Genomic DNA, 19127 nt, shown 5'->3' with positions numbered 1-19127 from the left:
CCAGGACTGCCTGTATAACCTGGGCCAAGAAAAACACCCACAAAACAGCCTTTATATACATAATTTTATTTATTTATCGCCTCACACCGCTGAGGGGACCCCCCCTCCCCTCACAAACCCCCCCTGAGGGGCCGGCCCCTCAGCGCCCTGTTCCCACAATGCCCGGCGCCACAACACGGCCCCACGTGACCGGGGCGCCCAAGATGGCGGCTCCCAGCGGCTGCCGGCCGCAGCCCGGCGGGCAGGGGGGAACCGGGGCGGGACCGGCACCGGGACCCGGCCCCGGGGCAGGGCCGGCGGCGTTGAGGGGTCCCGAGGAGGACGCCGAGGGCTTGTACGTGGCGGTGGAGCGCTGCCCGCTCTGCAACACCACCCGCCGCCGCCTCACCTGCGCTAAGTGCGTCCGGGGCGGCGATTTCGTCTTCTTCGACGGCCGCGACTCGGAAAGGTACCGAGGGGGGGGGCGGGGAGGGGGCTTCGGGCCTGCCCCGCCGCTGGGTCCCGCGGGGGAGGCCGTGGGGATGCTCCTCACACGCCCCCATGGGGTGGGGGAGGCCCCTTGGGTTCGCTGGGGAGTCCCAGGGGGTCCCTGGGGTCGCCCCCCCCCGGTAATGGGGTCCTGGGGAGCTGCTGGGGTTTGTTTGGGAGGTCCTCGGCCCCCTGAGCCCGGAGGTGGTGAGATAAAGCGAGGGAAGGGGGCTGGGGGCAGCCTGGGGGGCTGTGCTGGCTTTGTGAGTGGTACTCGGCTGGTGAGGGGTAAAATGTGTCAAAAAATTATAATTGTGAATGGTTTGGGTGGTGACACGGCCGTACAGGTGCAACCAGCGAACCGGAGATAACTCCAGACAACTAAGGGCAAAAACTGTCAGACACTTGAAATACGTCTCTGTTCTCAGAAGTATACCAAAACAGTAGTTAAAACAGTAATTTTCCAAAATTGTTTACCAAAATCAGGGAAGTACGCAAGCAAACAGCACCTCTTCTTTTCGTTCCTGTTCATATAACTAGTCCTGATCGCGGGCCCTTTACAGAATCCAGAAATATTGCACTTGAGTTGATCACGCCCCTTCCTGCCCCTTTGTGCAAGGAGCTGGCTGCAGGAGGGCTGCTGAAGTCGATCAAGAAGCAGGTAGCCCTGTTACATGCTTCAGATGCTCGTTTCCCCTCTGTAGCTCATTTTTGACTGTGAAACAAGCCGTCATTTCCAGCACGCCCATCCCAGATTCTTAAAAAGCCTGCCTAGCGCTGTCTCAAGAATAGCCCTAATTTTTGGCTGTGGTTGTGGTCCTCGATTTGTAGCTTCGTTAACAGCTGCTGCGAGTGATTTCTCCAACTATTTTGGGAAGACAGCGAGCGGTGTGTTGTGTGGAAGGGTCCTCGCCCCAAACACCCTTTGCCAAACATAAGAATAGGCAGGGAAACAGCGGTGTCTTTCTTCCTACCTTGGTTCTCTGCCACAGCTCCAGGCAGCTTTTTATGGCAGGACGGTGTTTTCCTGCCATAAACTCTTTCTGTGGGTGTTTGCACAACAGGATGCATGACTGGACAATGATGTGCTTGTCTTATATTTAAGCAAATTGACCTCCTCAAGCATAACCCAGATATAGAAAACCAGCTCGCGCCCAGATCTCTATCTGGGTGAGTGGACCCTTCACCCCTGCCAAATTTCATTAAAGTTGATGGGAGTGGGCACGAGGTGGCAAACAGCATGAATCAGCTGGCAAAAATGAGGCCTGAGTCTGCCACTTTGATGGGTTTTCTTCTTTTGCCTCGGAGGCTGTGGTGTGGAACCACAAACTGGATTTTAGCCCGTCTAAAATAGATGAAAAACTCGTCTTTGTGTGAGACTGCTCAGGTTTATCGGCCGTTTCCATGAAAAAAAAAAATTGGTTTGGGAATTTGGAACGTAAGCCAAGTGTTTTCTCCTGCCCTTTCTGCAGCCTGAAGATTTTGGCTAACCATCAGGCTTCATTACAGAAATCCAACTGCAGCATCCCTTAGAGTGGAGCTGCTCTCATCCTGTTATAACCAAGGCTCAAGAAGTTTCTCTATGCATTGGAAAAACGCAACCATGAAGAAGCAGTCCTAGCCAAAGCACCAGAGGCAACAGCTGCTTTAAAAAAAATCTCTTCCCTTCATCATATCAGCGACTGCTGTCACTGCCTCCTCCCGAGATGTGTTAACTGTCCCGTTCACCTTTGGATAGAAAACACTGTGATGATTAAGCTGCATTTCTTGACTGTAGGAAAAGTCCCTTTTGTTTTTCTCCTCCCTTTTTTCCCCTTGTTCAGGACCTTGGGCTCGCTGTCTGTGTAATCCTCTCTTCTCTTCTCCAGCCTCCGCTCAAGCAGCCCCCCTGGACGCTGCTTTTCCCTGAGCTTTGCATCTCCTGCTGCTCAAAACTCTCCTACAGCAGCTCTGTGTTCCTGGAGTCATGGACTAACAAAACAAGAACAGCGTCAGCGTGATCGATGGCAGCAGGAAAAGTTCAGTGTAGGGACAAAGCTTCATAAAACTCGGGTTTCTGCTTCTTTCAGAGATAACAGAACTACCGATAGCCTGAAAGTGTGCTTGGAGTGTTTTATCTGCGTTGTGTAATTAATCCTTCGAGTGACTAATAGGAAAGTGAGAGAGAAGCAGCCCGGCATCTCAGGTCAGTTTTTATTGTTTCCTCTCTGTCAGCAGCGAGGGGTTTCCGTGAATTTCTTGCGAAGTGAGCACGGCAAGGGAAGGAGCAACCTTTAAAATCATGGCGTGGTCGCGCAGGGACAGGTGCAGGGAGCTGGCTGGAGCTCAGGCTGTGTTTACTGTCGGCGGTATTTACTTGGTTACTTTATGCCTTCTAGTAGCACCTGGGTTAATTTTAGATCGGCGCCACGGTCGGGCCTGGAGGAGCCCGGCAGGGTCACGACAAGGGCTTTGCTGAGGGAGCCGTGTGAGAAATCCAGCCCTGGGATGCACAGGGCTCCCAGTTGTCTTTTGGAAGTGTTACAGGCTGGAGGAAAACGTTGGTACCGCTCACTTGTGAGAAGTCAAAGGGGGTTACCCGTTGTATCCAGTGATGTTCTATTCTTTTCTTGTTTTTATTTCCTCAGAAAACAATAAATATTTTAACATTTTAACATCAAGAATTATTTCAGATTTTCACAGGACTATTTTATGTGCAAGTTGCCGTAAAAGCTACAGGAAGATTACCCCCATGTAACAAAAATCACAGCCTGTACCTGTAAGGGGGCCAACTTGAGGAGCTGTCAGGATTAATTAGTGAAACACGGCTGCAATTAAAGATGAGTAGTCCGGAAATCCTGCAGTACAATGATCACCGACATTCTTCCTTTCATTAGTAACGAGTTGTGTGTTCAAAGCATCTTGTTGTTCATTTCAGGACACTTTTCTTCCTCCCAGGAGTTTACCCCAGCCTGTCACAGAGAGAAATTCTCAGTTCCTATTCAGTGGCTTTTTGAGACACCCGAGTTTCCTCGTAGTGAACGGGCCCAGCAGTGGATGTTCCTGTTGCTATCCTCAGCTCCTGCAGTGTTAATCAATTCCTATAGATTAGGGAGTCCTTTTTTCTCTTCTTTTTTCCTTTCTGATTATGTACACATGGAAATAAGCCAGGGAACCGTAGGAAATCTCAGGTTAATCCAGACTGGAAGAAAAAGAAGCATCTGATGGATAATTTTAGATGCAGAGTCCTCCCCTTCTCTCAGTTTACATTTGATGGGAGTTTCTCTAAGAGTCCATTCAGAGCTTTGTTTCTTCACCAGGTTGAAGGGCTGTGGGTATACAGAATAAAATGAGTTACGGGATGCAATGCAATTAAAAAAGGGGCTGGATAAGGAGATGGAAACATCTGCTTTGGGGAGAGCTGCTGAAGGAGTTGGTAGGAGCTGGCTGACACAGTTGCGTGGCGAGCTGTAATTCCTGCAGGCTCTCCCAAACATTCCTGCCTTCCCTCACCAGAGAGAACTTAATTTAGTCCCAGGCTCTTGACAGATCCACTTCCCACTAGTGTGCCGGACACGATTTGGGAAATCAGCCTCCGCGCCCGTTAATTAACCCGGCTTGGAAATGAAGAATCCCCAAATTTCCGCGGCGCTCCCCGTGTGGCTGCCCAGCCTGGCCGAGTTATTTCGGGACGTGCCCGAGGTCAGAGGTGCAGGAGGTGTGTGGGACGGCGTCGTAAACAGCACACTTGTGCAATTTCCACGATGACTGGTGGGTGAAGACATGCGGGACGGACGGACAGACAGACACCGAGCAGCCAGGCTCCGGTTGCACCGCATTCCTCAGGCGCACGCGTGGCCTCTGGCTTTTAGAGCAGCACCTGCGTTGGGGACTGAGCTGCTTTGGAAGGAAAAGAGAGAGTTTTGGTCGTCTGGAAGACAGCAGCCAGAAGTTTTGTTGTTTTCATGCTGCTGTCATCTGGAAGGGCGATTACACACTTGGTACAACCGAAGCCAGTTCTACAAGTTCTGGAGCAAAATATACTGAATTCTTTTTCCTTGCATGGATTTAACCCCAAGACACACGTTTGAGGTGTGGATCAGGATGGTGCTGTGGCATGGCAAGCGCAAAGGAAAATTGGGAGGCCGTGCACTGGCAGAACACAGCACACACTTGCTGTTTTTAGGTCGTCTATATCCCTTGGCTGTCTCTCTGGCTTTATCTTTGTCACTTTGTGCTTCACTGTAATCTCTCAATATACATTGTTCGGACACTTTTTTTTTAAAAGTATTTCTCAGTGTGGCGAGGAACATGCAGGTGAGCAGAACGTGGCTATTTGTACTCAGAGGATGGAAATGCAGGATGATGAACCCGAAAAATTTCCCTTCTGATCACTTTTTTTGGCAGTTCCCACACCTCACACATCCACTGGGGCAGACCTCAAGCAGGCATTTGGGTCGGGCACTTGTGACACCTGGTAGAAACAAGTAGAAGAAAATGCAGCTTATGGCAGCTAATAATAATAAAAGAAGGATTTGAATGTCATGGAAAAGGCTTGAGAGAGTACTGTCCTGTCTGGAACCATCGCTGAGTAAAGTCTGAGACCCTTCCAGGTGAGAAGTGAGAAAAATGCGAAGTTCAGTGTGTAAAAACCTGCACTTCTTGGTACCAGAGTGGGTAGTACCACTAATACCACCTAATGCCATCTCAGGCTCCCTATGATACTGTTAATTTCTCTGGTGATTAAAAGCTTTTCAAGCAGTGTATGTGTTTCTTTATACACAAAATATTGATGTTTCTAAGCTGCAAATCTTAGAGAAATAGAAGGTAATTAATTAAGGGTAATGCTTACAAATTTGATAATACAACGTGTGGATGTTTCCTCAGCTTAGAGGGTCTGTTGCTGTTCCTGGGAGACAGGTGCTCTAGAATTCGGCAAGAATTTCATATATTGAGTCATTGCTCACAAAGATTAAGACAGATAGCTGAGGTTTGGAGACTCCCACAAGCTTCAGCCTTTTTATTGTTTCAGACAACTTACAATACCTTTGTGCAAAATAGCAATAAAAGCGTTTATTCTCTTCCAGGTTCTCAGACAAGAAAGAAAGGCTGATGCATCTTAAAACCAAACAGAGAGAATTCCAAAAACAGTAAGTTGTAGTCATTAAATGAAAATAAATTTGGATTCTTTAAAATAAAATCTCTCTGACACGCTGTTGCTGGAGACAGCTGTAGTCAAGATAAGTCAAATAACTTTCATTCATGTTTTTCCTCTAGTGTTTTGAAGGCCATGGAAGGCAAAGAGATAACTGATCAGCTGGTGAGTTATTCAAAGCATCCCACCGTTTTTGAACTCTCTGAATCGCTAGATTGTATTGTCTAAAGTTACATTTTACCTTGATTGCATTGCTTTCCTAAAAAGCCTGTTGTAAGCAAAGGCAAAACGGGCTCTGCAAGCTGAGCACTCCAAACCCTCAATATTTTTGATTTCCTACTAGATATTTGTTCAATAAATTATTGTACCAATTGACTTTATACGAAATATTCTGTCTCTTTGTGGCATTCTTCTGTGCGCAAAACGGTATAAGAAATATTTATTTATTGGTCTGATTCAGTTCAGAACATCCTGCTCCTCTTGCACGAAAGCTGCTGGCTTTGTTGTTAATCATTAGTCAGTGTGTTGGAAATGGTTTGTGCCCGACGCTTGCTGAATGTTCTTTTGCAGAGATGGAAAATAATGTCTTGCAAGATGAGGATCGAGCAGCTGAAACAGACCATTTGCAAAGAAAATGATGAAATGACAAGACGTGAGTAATGCCTGTGCCTTTGTAACGTGTCAAACTGTGCCTTAAAGAGGGAAAAGTCAATCGCAGTAGATGTGTTCGTTTTTGAAAATAGTGGATTTTCAAGGCAAATCACTGCGTGGACTTTACCCCTTTTATGCTTGCGTTTTAATTAGAAAACAGTAGACATTATTCAGCCGGATGGAGATAATTTTGCAACAGCTTCAAAAGTAAACGCTTAGCAGCCTATGAATTTGGCTTTGTCCCTGGAGATGGCTTGATTCAGTGTAGCGTCTCTGATCGCTTCCCCTTGATAAAAAGGAGCAAACAGCTCTGCAGCTGCTGCGGATTTCATCTAAGTGCTGAATTTTAACCCACACCTGTCTAGAAATCCTAAAAATCCTGTTGGAGCAAGACCATCACCTAAATACACCATAGGCTGCTGAGTTGCTAACGTTCAGCAGCTCCGGTTTTGAAACTCATTAAATATTTTACACGCAGGAGATGTGTAGAGTCATTTTTCAGAAAAGAACAAGCAGCACTCCTCACAACCTACGTGTAAAGCAGAGATAGGAAGCATGTGCAGGATTGTGTTGACTGAATTTGAAGCATTTTAATGACTTGAGATTCAAGAGGAGCCATACAAAAGGTGGAAGCACAGGCGTGTAACTGAGAATAGTTATAAAGGAGTAGCTCAGGCTTGCAGTGATAACATCAAAAACGCTGAGGTGCAAAATGATTTTCATTTAGTAGCGAGGATGGCTAGCACAGTATGAAATGTATAATAAAAAAAAAGATGAAGGAGAAGGCAAGCAGGCTAGTTAAGAGGAAAGAGGGTGAGTAACTGCAGAGAAGTCTAAAATATTCAGTGCCTTCTTTGCTTCATCTTCTGACAAAGAAAATGCGATCAGGTGTTTAGCCAGATTAAATTTGAGATTGAGAGAGGACTTCAGGCCAAGGAAAGAAAGCAGCCAGTTAAATATTATTTTGATTGTGTCTGTAGGGCCTTATCAGATTCACCCCAGGGAGCTTAAGGAGCCAGCAGCGGAGCACCTGAGAACACATGAGGGAGAGAGGATGTCTCAGGGAACGGAGTGGAAGCAGCAGCTGTTTGCAGGAGTCTTACACCGATGACACAGCTTCTGAGCACCTTGTAGGTACCTGAGGTACCTTGAAGATAATTAAAAACAGTCAGCACTTTTTGTTAAGAGTAGGTCCCGTCAGATCAACCCTTCTCTGTGGGTCTAGTGGAGGGAGAAGCAGAAGGTGCAAGATACCTTGCCTTTGGGCTCTATCTACCCCAAGATGTCTCACGAGCAGGCAAATAAATCAGTTCTGGGTGTAATCACTGCAAGGATGCCACAGAATTCTAGCAGGGCTATCTTCAGAGAGCAGTGATACTTGCCCAACAGAGGAGGTGAGGCAGGTGGAGCCCCGTTCTGTTTGCTATTTTCCATAATAGCTCGCATGGTAGAACAGAAAGTGGAGTGGAGGAACCGAAGGTGGGTGACGATACGAGCTCAGAACAGGATCAAATTCAAAACCGTGCAGGTAAATTGACTGCATCGTCTGAAATGAACAAAGTTCAGGGCACGTTGTTTAGGAAAGAGAACCACGTAAACCTCTGGTGGGGAACGCTGGCAAGATTTGACAGGATGGGACCTGGGGAATTGCAAATTAAATACCGAATAACAAGCTAGTGCTGCTCCAGAAAGGTTCAGACCTCAGTCAGGGTTATGCTAACACGGGCGTTGTATTTAAGAAGGAAGCGATTATCCTGCTGTGCTCAGCAGTGGCGTTGCCTCAGTGGGAGTCTGGAGCCCATTTTGAGCAATTTAAGTAAGATACAAATCAACTGGAGAAAGTCCAGAAGGGAACATTAGGAATAAAACGCAAGGAGTGGCCAAGAAAATTGCAGTTGGGCTTAGTTTAAAAAAAAAATAAGAAGAAGAAGAGCATTTTTGCAGTAGATAGAAGATTATTATGAAGGGAATAATAACTAATTGTTCTCTTTAGCCTGTAGAGAAAGGAGAAGAGGAAGTCAACGTGACTTTGCATGAGGAATTTAACCACCTTTTCTCAAAGTGCAGCTCTGAAGGTGGCAAAACGTTAGAACCAGCTGGGGCGTGGAGCTCCTCCACTTTTCTGTTATTCTGTGAAATGAATTAATACTTAAATAGTTCTAATCTGCAGCTTTACCACGTAGCCAGTACATCAGGAGCTCAGCCTGGCGCACTCTTAGGGAGGAGACCACGTTACAAAACGCAAATGGCTTCTTTCTCTTCTCTTGGATGTGGCGTAGGTGGGTTTACTGAAATAGGAAACATTTCTAGATCGTTGGGCTCCTGCTCTTTCAGCTGGCTCTCCTGGGTACTTCAAGAATTGGTGTTTCTTAAAATAAGGTTTTAAAACGTGTGTGTTTTGCCTTCTGCCTGCAGAGAGCAATTCGAGGAGGTGATCTTGTGAATGCCTGGCGTGGCTCGCTGCCAGGCAGGCAATGGGAATGTGTGGGGCTTGACGGTGTCCTGAAATACTTCTGGGGACAAATTTTAATTGCCTCGTAAACTGGGTCATAAAGCAGAATTGCTGCGCTGAAAAAAAGGACAGTTGTTTCTGCAGCAGGGATGCTGAAGAGGAAACGTGCTCGCAGTGTTCCCAGATAATTGCTGTTGGCCCTGCAGATAAGGGAGCTCGCTCGGCGCAGAAAGTAGCCTTGCAAGTAGAAGATGAATGAAAATGGAACAAATTAATGTTTTATTCCTCCTTTGTTTCGTATTCTCTGGGCAAAGGGAGGGTTTGGGAATACGAATGCAGGCATTAATTGATTTGCTGTTGATACTACAGGAGTGCTTAAAAGAAACTGGCATGTAGAAATTGTTGGTACTGTTGAGAGAAAAATTCTCCTACAGTTCCTCCTACAGGAGGTCCCTTATTTTATGGACCTGAGGATTATTAATTCCTACCTGCCTGGGGAAGCCAGCCTCACCAGCTTTGATTTGGGTCTTTCCATCTCCCACGGATGAGATCATCCTTCCTACCAAACACTGATCAGATAAACGAGTAGAAATAACTTCCACTAAGTTATTTCTAATGACTTATTAATGATAATAAGCTGTTATAATAATAGAATGGCTATTTTAATATATAATTTCAATATCTAATAGCTATTTCAGCAGTCCTGGGCTTGCAGTTCCAACTGCACAGGTGACAACCAGGAGGAGCAGGGATGTCCTGTGCTGACCGAGCGCGGCTGGGCACGTACCAGGGGATGGGAACCAGTCATGGATCCCATTTTTTTAATGTAACTTCAATTTTTGTGCCTCCCCTCTGGGAAAGCTGATGTTTTAATGGTCTGTAACGTGGCTTCGTGGAGTAGCAGATGCCACGGAACATTGCTATTGTAGCTCTGGTCTCATCTGCGCCTCGCAATCCAAATCCATCAGACAAATGCTGTCAGGCTTACTGCCTGCCTTCTGTGCAAGGGGCAGTTAGCCCATTTCTTGATTACAGGAAAGCGAGGAGGCTGCTGTGCTCTAGGAGAGCATGACTAATGCTGCTTCTCCTCAGCCATAAAAACTGAAACGGAGCGACGAGTATATGGGGGCTCTTATTCAAACTAGGGTACATTACAATTTTTAAATGTGCATTCGGAGACATTTTCCCGTGCTTTTGAAAGACCGAGGCAGTTAACTCGCCCTCTGCAGCACCATATGTTTGCAGGAGCGTTCCTGCAGTGAATTATTTTATAGGAGAATCAGCAGATGCTCTTGAAGAATTTTTTCTTCCGACTCTTAGCGTGCCTGATGCACGGGGGAAATTCAGGCAGTTGCAGCTTTTCAGAAGCGTAACCACATTGGCCATTTTGTGACTGGAAAGGGAGTTTTCCCTCCTGAATCCAGTGCCACTGGGATCCAAGTGCTTCAAGAGGACGTACGTTAGCAAAAGCCCGAATAACACAAGCTAATAGAAGCGGTGGTGCCAGAAATTGTGAATGGAGATGCTATCTGCACTAGATTTTGGCTGCAAGCAATGCGTGCCTTTTTGGCCAGCGTCGTGCGAGCGTGTACAGTCAAGCTATTTCTGTCATGGTGATTACCCCAGAAGTTTAATTAAACTGTGAAATCTTGGCTTTTCTGCTCCAGATCCAAAAATAGCTGGGTGAAAGATAGGGAAAGATTAATTCCGATTTCAGTCCCTTTTGCGATGTTCAGAAAAGATTAAGAAGTTGTACCACTTAGCAGCTGGAAAGCGTCAGTGGTGAGGCAGGGTTTTCTGTTTTAAGCTGCTGTAGATCTTGTTTTCTATAAATATTAATCAAGCCTTTCTCAGGCTCGCTACAAGTACCTCACAGCTCGTTTTCCAAGGCTAACATCTGCTGCTGCCTTCACAGATGCAGAGGGGCTTCTGAGAATCAAGGAGGAGAACCAGAAGCATTATCGCAGGGCTCAGCGGCATCAGGAGAAGAAGGAGAAGATCCAGAGGCACAACCGCAGGCTGGGAGACTTGGTGGAGAAAAAAACCTACGACTTGAAAACCCAGCATGAGCATCTGGCAAACCTTCGGCGGACGCATATCCTGGAGCTAACATCAGTCATATTTCCCATCGAAGAAGTAAAGACAAGCATGAGGTAGGGGAAGGCTTATCCTTTTGGACTCGTTGTTCCAAGCTTTAGACACTCAGAGGTGAGTCATGTAAGTCTAAGCTAGACACTCTGGCTCCCTTGGCATCTGTGGGGAGAAGGAGGTGGTTTCCAAAGGCGAAGCATCTGACCTAGAGGTAGAAGTCCAGAGCAGAAGAATGTGGAGGTGCTAGCATCTCCCCACTGGGAGATCTGAGGTATGTGTCCACTGTTAACCTTAAAAAACATCATTAAAAATCCCAGAACAAAGTAGTTTGGGGAACGAGGAGTTTAGCAGGAGTGTTTCTACAAGCATTTTGCTCTGTGAAATTTGATTAAGTGCCTGCCAAGTACGTTGGTGATTATATTTTTGAACTTCTTTTAAAAACTCTCTGTTCTTCTCTGGCTGCTCCAGAGATCCTGCAGATGTGTCTTCTGAGAGCGACAATGCCATGACCTCTAGCACTGTGAGCAAGCTTGCAGAAGCCAGGAGAACCACGTATCTCTCTGGGAGATGGGTGTGCGATGACCACAACGGGGACACCAGCATCAGTATCACAGGGCCTTGGATAACCCTTCCGAATAACGGAGACTACTCAGCTTATTACAACTGGGTGGAAGAGAAGAAGACTACACAAGGACCAGGTAAGGAGCCAGGTCAGAATTAAAGGAACACAACTACAGAGATCAGTCCACTGAAAGCCTCTTCTGCAGGAAATGCTCGTTGGGACCCAGTGCATGGTAAAAGAGAGATAAAGTTAATTATTCACAGTTTTGACATGGTTCACATGCTGTCGATTTAACAGGAATTCCAAGAATTACTATTTTCTACCAGCTTCTGACAGATTTCACTGTAAATGATTGCTGGATTCAAGCAGTTCTCGGTACTGACAAATGACATTTTCCAGAGTAGACTTCAGGAACACATTAACACACCCACTGAGGCTTCATTTATAATGCGACTTTCACGATGTTTTTATTTCTTTCAGATATGGAGCATAACAACCCTGCTTACACCATCAGTGCTGCATTGTGCTATGCAACCCAGCTTGTGAACACTTTGTCTCTCATACTCGATGTAAATCTTCCCAAGAAGCTCTGCAACAGGCAAGTAAACGCAAGGCTCTGAGAAGGTGGATCAGTGACCACTTCTGAATGATCTTAGCTCAGTTTGGTTTTCTGAACAAAGTCATTATTTGGAACAGCTTTTATGATAATAGTCGATGGCTCCCCCCCTTTTTTTTTTTGGTGCAATTTAATTTCACAGGGAGGTCTAGAATCTAGACCACAGTTAATCCTCCCTCCCATCCTCTCTTTCTGTGTCCTGAGAGCACAGCCCAGCCATCACAGTTCAGAATGACAACTTGCTAAGCAATTTATTCAGCGTCCTCACACTGGAGTGAAATACGACAGTGCATGAATAGCACTTTTCATTTTATGAGACCCTACTGTGCTTTACAAACTCAGCAGCTCTGAGTCATCCTGAATAGCTCCACTGCATTAAGAGATGTAGAATGAGGCCTTATAATACGGCATGACAGCAGGGTAATTTTCTCTGGGCTAAAAACACTGATGGGGAATGTAGCTGGCTGCCAGACGTTTGGGAGCATGCGCTTGTATAAACCCCAGTTGTGATGTGCAGAAGTAATTCTGGGAAAGCTGTGGGTTTGGTTCAGCTTCCAGGGGTCTCAGCTATGCTGCTGAGATTCTTTTAAGTGTTGTTTAAAATAGCAATGGCCCAAGTGAGGGCACAAATGTGTAGGGCCTCTGCAGATTTTTATGCTATTATTTGGTTGCTCGGTCATCGCAGGAAGAATATGTTGGGAACAGGAAATGAGGCAGGATTTAAAAGGAGAACCAAAATGGCTTGGCCACAGTGGATCTTTCAGTTTATGTATGGTTCACACCACCTGTCCTGTTGGAACCAGGGAGACTCGGGCAAGCTGTGCTTGTTGATAAAATTCCAACAGTCTCCCAAGGTGAAAAAATGATCTCCTGAGCACTCTGTAGCTGGTTGTACAGCTTCAACAAGTGCTTATTGTGAGGATATTTACTCCAGGGTTTGTTAGGAAGCCAGGGTACAGAATGCTGATGCCCCAGTACGTGTATTGTCACAGCCTTTTGCTTTGTGCACACGTGTGTTTGTGGTCTTCCAACAGCGAGTTCTGCGGCGAGAATCTCAGCAGACACAGGTTCACGCGAGCAGTGAAGAAGCTGAATGCCAACATCCTTCACCTTTGCTTCTCTCAGGTAGGGGGAATGAACGTATGGATTCTTCAAACAGCTTGTAAAATAGCAACTGTGCCTGCAGGTTTCCTCCAGTAACTGATCATGGCTTTTTTTTTCTCCATGGTAGCACGTAAATTTAGATCTGTTGCACCCACTGCATACGCTCAGGAACCTTATGTACCTGGTGAGCCCAGACACTGAGAACTTGGGCAGGTAAGAAAAGCAGTTTGTGAACACACCTGTAACTGAATCCCTTGTGGAGTTGTGTTTGTGTTGTTATTCATGAGGGAAATACATTTTTTCTGCTTTTATTCTGCCTATGTATGGTTGAGTCCTCAGCACGTCAGGCTGGTTATAAGGAGGAGGCAGGAAAAGGCAGAAAAAGGGGGGTCTGAGAAGGAAATTATATTTCAGAGACATCTGTATGCTGTGGTTCTGCATGTAGCTGGCTCAGCTGGTGGCGTTACGATTGTGTGGGCTTGTTTCTCCTGGGCTGAACTGCAGGAACTCCTTCCCTCCAGAGGACAGCAGCACACGTCCCAGGCTTTCCCGAAATATTCTCAGTCAATGAGCACCCTAGGCCAAAGTCCACACTCAAATTATACTAATTTCTGTGTACATTAAGATTAAAGACAACTTTCCTGTTAACTTAGCATGTGATGAACATCAGTTTCAGGCTGCACACACCAGGCTCAATATTCTCCCTTTCTTTTTACAACTTAAGTGTAAGAAAGTCAACATTGATTTCCTCTTGGGGTAATCCAGTCACTTGTGCCCGAGACACTCTGCAAATATTTGTTTATTCTGCTGCTTTATTCCCCTCAAACACACGAGTGTTCCGACATCTACTTTTCCACTTTGTTCTGGTGTACAGGACTGGTTTTATTTAAAAACCTCACTAAGAGGAGCTGAATTCATGCCTCTACAAACTTACCTTGTGTTCAAGTCCATCCCTACTTAGTCAGCCCAAAGCTGTGGGGAGCCAACTTAGCTCAGGTTGGAAAAAATGATGTGCTTGCTGCTGCTTGTCTGGAAACAAGGAGAGGGCAGGAAACACCCAGAGAGTGAAGAGTCCTGGAAAGCAGCTGCTGTAAAGGAGAGAAGTGCCACAGTGGACAGAAACCTAAACCTGATGGTTCCTTAGGGTTTTATTTTCCTTCAGACTTCTGGACCTAGAATTGCCTGATTGCCTCCTTTATAAACTACTATTTTCGCATACATATAATTTTATCAAGCTTTAATTGTTTGGATTAACATTTTCCATGCTAAATTGCTGCCCCAGGCTTCTAGATAAGGTTGGAGAACCACAGTGGAGAAATCCCGTTACCCACATCAAATTCCTGCTCCTGTTACACTGAGAATCTGTACGAGCTTTGTGCTCTGGGCTGAAATTTGTTTGACAGGGACCTGCTGGCTCTGAGGAATCAGCTTTTCGCTGCCTCCGTGAACCCCTCTGCCTGCCCACAGACTTCTGAAACTGTCTGCAGATGCTCAGTAAAGATATTTTGGATTTGGTCTCCCTGTTCCCCGGCGCAATGCTGAGCGCCTGGGCAGGATGCAGTTGCCTCTCCAACCAGGCAGTGGCAGCAGGGAACTCGGAGTCAGTGAGGAGGAGATGAGTTTGGGCAGGACCTCTGGAGATCTGGAGACCCCTGGAAAAAAAAAAAAAACATCTCGAGATCTTGCTGGGGCCAAAGTGCTGCTGGGGGCAGCGTGTTAGCAAGTTGTGCAGGCTGCAACCTACACCCTGCTCCTGGCTGGCAGAGCTGGCGTGAAAAATAAAAGCTGTTCCACATCGAGCCGAGATTCCCATCAGTGGAGCTGTGAGTTATTACCCACAGCTTTTTCTTCTGCGTGTGTGCTTCACCATCCAAGGTGAAGGAGCTCTCCCGTTGTCCCTGCTCCGTGGACTGGAACCCAGCTGTAAGTCCCTTGTCAAGCTGCAGGCCTTTTATCGTGGTCATAGTGTAGTTATCCCCGTAGCCACTGAGTTTTCTCTTTGCCAGCTGATAAAGACAGAGGTGTTTTAATTCTCCTGCACGGTACCCACAGGGCTGATATCATTCTGTCCCTGTTCACAGGTCTGGGCCTTTCGAAATCAGCGCTGATCTCGAAGACTCCATGGAGTTCGTGGACCCCAGCGCCGCTGGCGAGACCGATGAGAGCGGGGACGAGCACGTCAGCGACGAAGAGACGGACCTGGGGACAGACTGGGAGAACCTGCCGAGCCCCAGGTTCTGCGATATCCCCTCGCAGCAGGTGGAGATGCTGCAGAGCCAGAGCACGCAGGCGTCTCAGCCCATCGCCAGCAGCAGCGCTGGGGGCATGATCTCCTCCGCTGCTGCCTCGGTCACCTCGTGGTTCAAGGCGTACACTGGACACCGCTAGCAAGGATCCTGGGATCACAGGATGCGAGGAAGGAAATCCCTCCCCAACAATGCTGTAGTAAACCTTACGTATTCAGTTAAGTAGTGCCTGGAACAAAGAAAAGGTCGGACTTCACGTTTTGTAAACCCCAAGAACCTTTTTCTTTACCCGATGACCGTGGTGTCCCCCTTTTTGTAAATTGGCTCCGCTCCATCCTCCCGACGGGTTCTGTCAGGGCACTCGGTGGCTCGGTTCTGTCTGCATTGTTGAGTGGCGAAGAAGAAGGACCCAGCAGGCTCCAGCTCTGCTTCCTAAAGAAGAAACAGATTTTGGAGCGTGTGGATCGAAACAAGCACAGAGGGAAGGCTGCTCGGTGTTCAGGCTGGACAGTGGTGCAGATGCAGCTCACGTTTTCTTAACTCCTTACAGGGTTTATGTTTGAGTGTTTTAAATCTGTCTTGCATAGCGCAGAAATGCATATTTCTAAATTTTTTTCCTTCAGGACATGGAAATTATGCATTTTTAACATGTTTTCTAATCTCCGTTGCCATATTTTTAATACGAAGAATCAGCATGGGCAGGAAGTCACACAACAAATTGCTCTTTTACTTTAGGTTTGGTTGTGGATCTTGGCCCAGTTTCGCCATGGCAAACTGGCTGGTTTCATGCTGGTTCCACTGGTAGGTAGTCGGAAAGTTTCGTGTCGTGCTGCCCGAAGCACACAGGCTCTTTACTCCTAGTATCATACACCAAAGAAACACTGGACATTCTCTTAGCTAGACCCACATTGACGCCGAGACAGGATTGCAATAATACCCATCAGCTACACCACGTTGCCACTTTTGAATCGTAGAAAAACCTCATTTCAGGCTACTTTGACGAAGTCCCGCGTTCTCCACACTACGTGCGTTGTGAACCCTGTCGCGTTGGACGTTTCTGGTGGGGTTTGCTCTTCCCTTGGTTCCTGGATGCCAAGAAATTGATTTCATTTCGCTGCAGAAGCGCTCCGGGCGCGGCTGGCCTGCTTGCAAAGCCACGGGAGGCGTGATGCTGACCAGAGCTCCTCGCTCCCTCTGCCCCGCGGTACGTACGGCTTCAAGGTGGCTCTGCTCAGCGAGGCTTCCCATTTACGGTTTACATTTTACAGAGCTGGGACGTTTTGACTTCTCCGCGGGGCAGACTCGTGTAGAAGCATCCTCCCACCCCTCCGAGATGGAAGATTTCAGCCTGGCGTGCTGGCACATCTGAGGCAGCGTCCTCCTGCCTGGTGGAAACCCCAGCTGCAGGCTGCCTTACCCGGCCCTCCCGTTCTCTGTCGAGCATGTGGAGTTTTTTGGGACATTTTGGGACGGTTTTGGGATGCTGTGGGTCCTCCCCAGCCCAGCCAGCGCTGCCACCTGGCTCCACCGAGTGGGTGGAAGAGCAGCACTAGTGCTAACGCCCCGGTGAGCTCTGCACCAGGGACACCAGCTGAGTCCTGTGCCTCCCAGCCCTTTCTCTTTGGCAGCAGGGATCCGTTGTTGGTAGTTTTTTTTGCTGGCGGTGGCTGTTTCTTGGGTTTTTTAAACCAAAGACCCTCAACTCCGCACCCACAGCGTGCGTGTGGCAAGGCGGGGGCCCCCTCGGTGCTGCCAGTTGGTTGTTCCGAGCCCAAGGTAGGTTCGTGTTGGGGAACAGATGAGAAATCAGCCAAAACGCTGTTGGCTACCGTGGTCTGAGCAGGGACAGGGACAGGGACAGGGACAGGGAGAGGAGGCCTCGGTCACTGCTCAGCTGCCAGCACTTTAGGAACCCATCGCAGCTCTGAGCAGCCAGCACGTAGCAGTACTGCGGGGGGGGCTCTCAGCATTGCACAGCCCGTTTTGGATCCTCATTTATTTTGCACTGGACCCCACCATATCGATATCTTCCCTCATTTATTTTTTTTTTCCCTTTTTTAAGACACATTTCAGTCGCTCTTTCATCGCTACCTTTGCGCTGCGTAGAACCCTAAAGGCCAGGCCGCGATTCAGCTTTGTGTGCTGTCCTTGACTTATTTAGGGGAAAAAACACAAACACCACCCCCAGAACCTTTGAAGCCATATCCTTCCTACCCATCATGTTCTCCAAATAATTTATTTACAACCATGTCATGCTCTGGAGGTGCACAACGGCACTGTGAGGGCGTTCGAATGCATCGAGAGAGCTCCTTGCGAGAGAAGGGTTTTTAACAGAACAGATTGTGGGCTTTGTTGTTTGTTTTTTGTTTTTTTTTTTTAAAAGTGTTTTGCACATGTGTAGCTAAGGAAGAATTAATTGTGTGTGTCCAAACCTTGAGTGCAATCGACAGGATTAGTTTTCCAGCTTGTTTGGGGGGGGCGAGGGAGGGAGGGAGGGAGGGAGGCAATATCTGTAATTAGAGATAGTTGGAGACGGCCAGCTGAGAGTTTACAAAACAATTTGCGTAGCACGAGTGCAGGGATCTCATCCCAGGCCGTGAGCAGCGACCCGGCGTGGCCCACGCGAGCTGCCAAGGAAGAGCCGGATTTGGGAGCCCAGCCCTCGGCCGAAATCGGGCACCTTCGGTGGGTTTGGGATGGGAGGTGCGGGGCTGGCAGAACTCGGGGCCTCTCTCTGCGACTTCCAAACTCGATGTAACTAAACACGATTTTTTTTTTTCTAAATTTTATTGTATTATTGCAATAAATCTTTAACAGGACTTTTTTTTTTAAAGTTGTCTGTTTGTAATTGTTACTCCTGCGCGGTTTGTTCTTAGACATGCTGGGGAAATACACAACAACCTCCAGCCTTCACCGCCTCCCGGGCACCAGACCTGTTACAGGGCGATTGTAAAGCATGAAAATATTTGATATGAGTTAAAAAATAATAATCTTATTTAAATAACTGCATCTCCATGGGGGCAGACAGAGAAGTCCTGCAGAGCACACACCTCCGTACTTGTGAACTGAGACATCGCCACCTCCAGAGTTGGGTGCCAATTTTTTGTACGTTGCCAAATGTTGATGAGGGTCAATTTGATATTTCATCTACTTGTTATTTTGGTTATTTGTTATTTTAGTTACTTGTTATTTCAGTCATTAGGTTATTGGTGCACACGTTTTGGGGCCAGTGACCCTACGGGGAGGACAGATCCCTGGGAGCCCACAAATCACTCAACTGAGCGGCGATGGGGAGCTGTGGGGTGCCGAAGAGCCCAGCTCCAGGGAGCAGAAACACAGCAAGGAAAGGGAAAACGCTGCAGAAGGAGGCAGGATGGAGCGAGAAACCAGCCACAAACCTCAGCTGGGGGCACTTTGCTGGTGCTCAGAGCCCCCAGGAGTTTGACGACCACTTGGGAACAACAGAGGTGCGTTAGGGACGTTTCTTCGCAGGCAGAGCTGGAAACCAGCCCCAGCTCCGAGCACTGCGGGCAGGGAAGTCAAAATCTACTGAGTGAGTCCTCCAAAGCCAGCGCTGAACATTTTTTAATATCACCTTTTTTTGGTGATTTTTTTTTTTTGGAAGTGCTCATCCCACATCAGTGGATGAAGTGCCCTCTGCCTTGAACTTTGAAGGACTAAAAGCTCCCCGTGCCACCGTTTTATTCTCTGGTTTCCCTTCTGGCAGCCGTGGTCAGCGAAGGTGACCAGAATCTCACACCCCGGGCCAAAAAATTAAAAAAAAAAAAAAAAATGACCTCACT

General features: G+C 47.4%; 1 protein-coding gene across 1 annotated transcript; it reads left to right on the top strand.

Annotated features, from left to right (window-relative positions):
* The first annotated feature begins 167 nt into the window (after positions 1–167).
* On the top strand, positions 168–18143 carry ATG14 (autophagy related 14). Its single transcript, XM_068682359.1, has 10 exons — positions 168–448; positions 5535–5597; positions 5725–5767; positions 6173–6254; positions 10621–10858; positions 11265–11494; positions 11839–11956; positions 13009–13099; positions 13206–13291; positions 15160–18143. Exons 1-10 carry the CDS (start codon positions 204–206, stop codon positions 15464–15466), a joined length of 1503 nt encoding a protein of 500 aa, XP_068538460.1. The 5' UTR covers positions 168–203; the 3' UTR covers positions 15467–18143.
* The last annotated feature ends 984 nt before the right edge of the window (positions 18144–19127 follow it).

The sequence above is a fragment of the Anas acuta genome, chromosome 5 (assembly GCF_963932015.1).
Source record: "Anas acuta chromosome 5, bAnaAcu1.1, whole genome shotgun sequence".
Taxonomy (NCBI): Eukaryota; Metazoa; Chordata; class Aves; order Anseriformes; family Anatidae; genus Anas; species Anas acuta.
This window is presented reverse-complemented; position numbering and strand designations above follow the sequence as displayed.

Bases quoted from the DNA above. Each gene is read 5' to 3' on its own strand.
- ATG14 (XM_068682359.1), top strand. From the start codon at position 204: ATGGCGGCTCCCAGCGGCTGCCGGCCGCAGCCCGGCGGGCAGGGGGGA. The intron at 10,859-11,264 runs GTAGGGGAAGGC...TGGCTGCTCCAG, and splicing joins GAAGTAAAGACAAGCATGAG to AGATCCTGCAGATGTGTCTT. The intron at 11,957-13,008 runs GCAAGTAAACGC...GTCTTCCAACAG, and splicing joins CCCAAGAAGCTCTGCAACAG to CGAGTTCTGCGGCGAGAATC.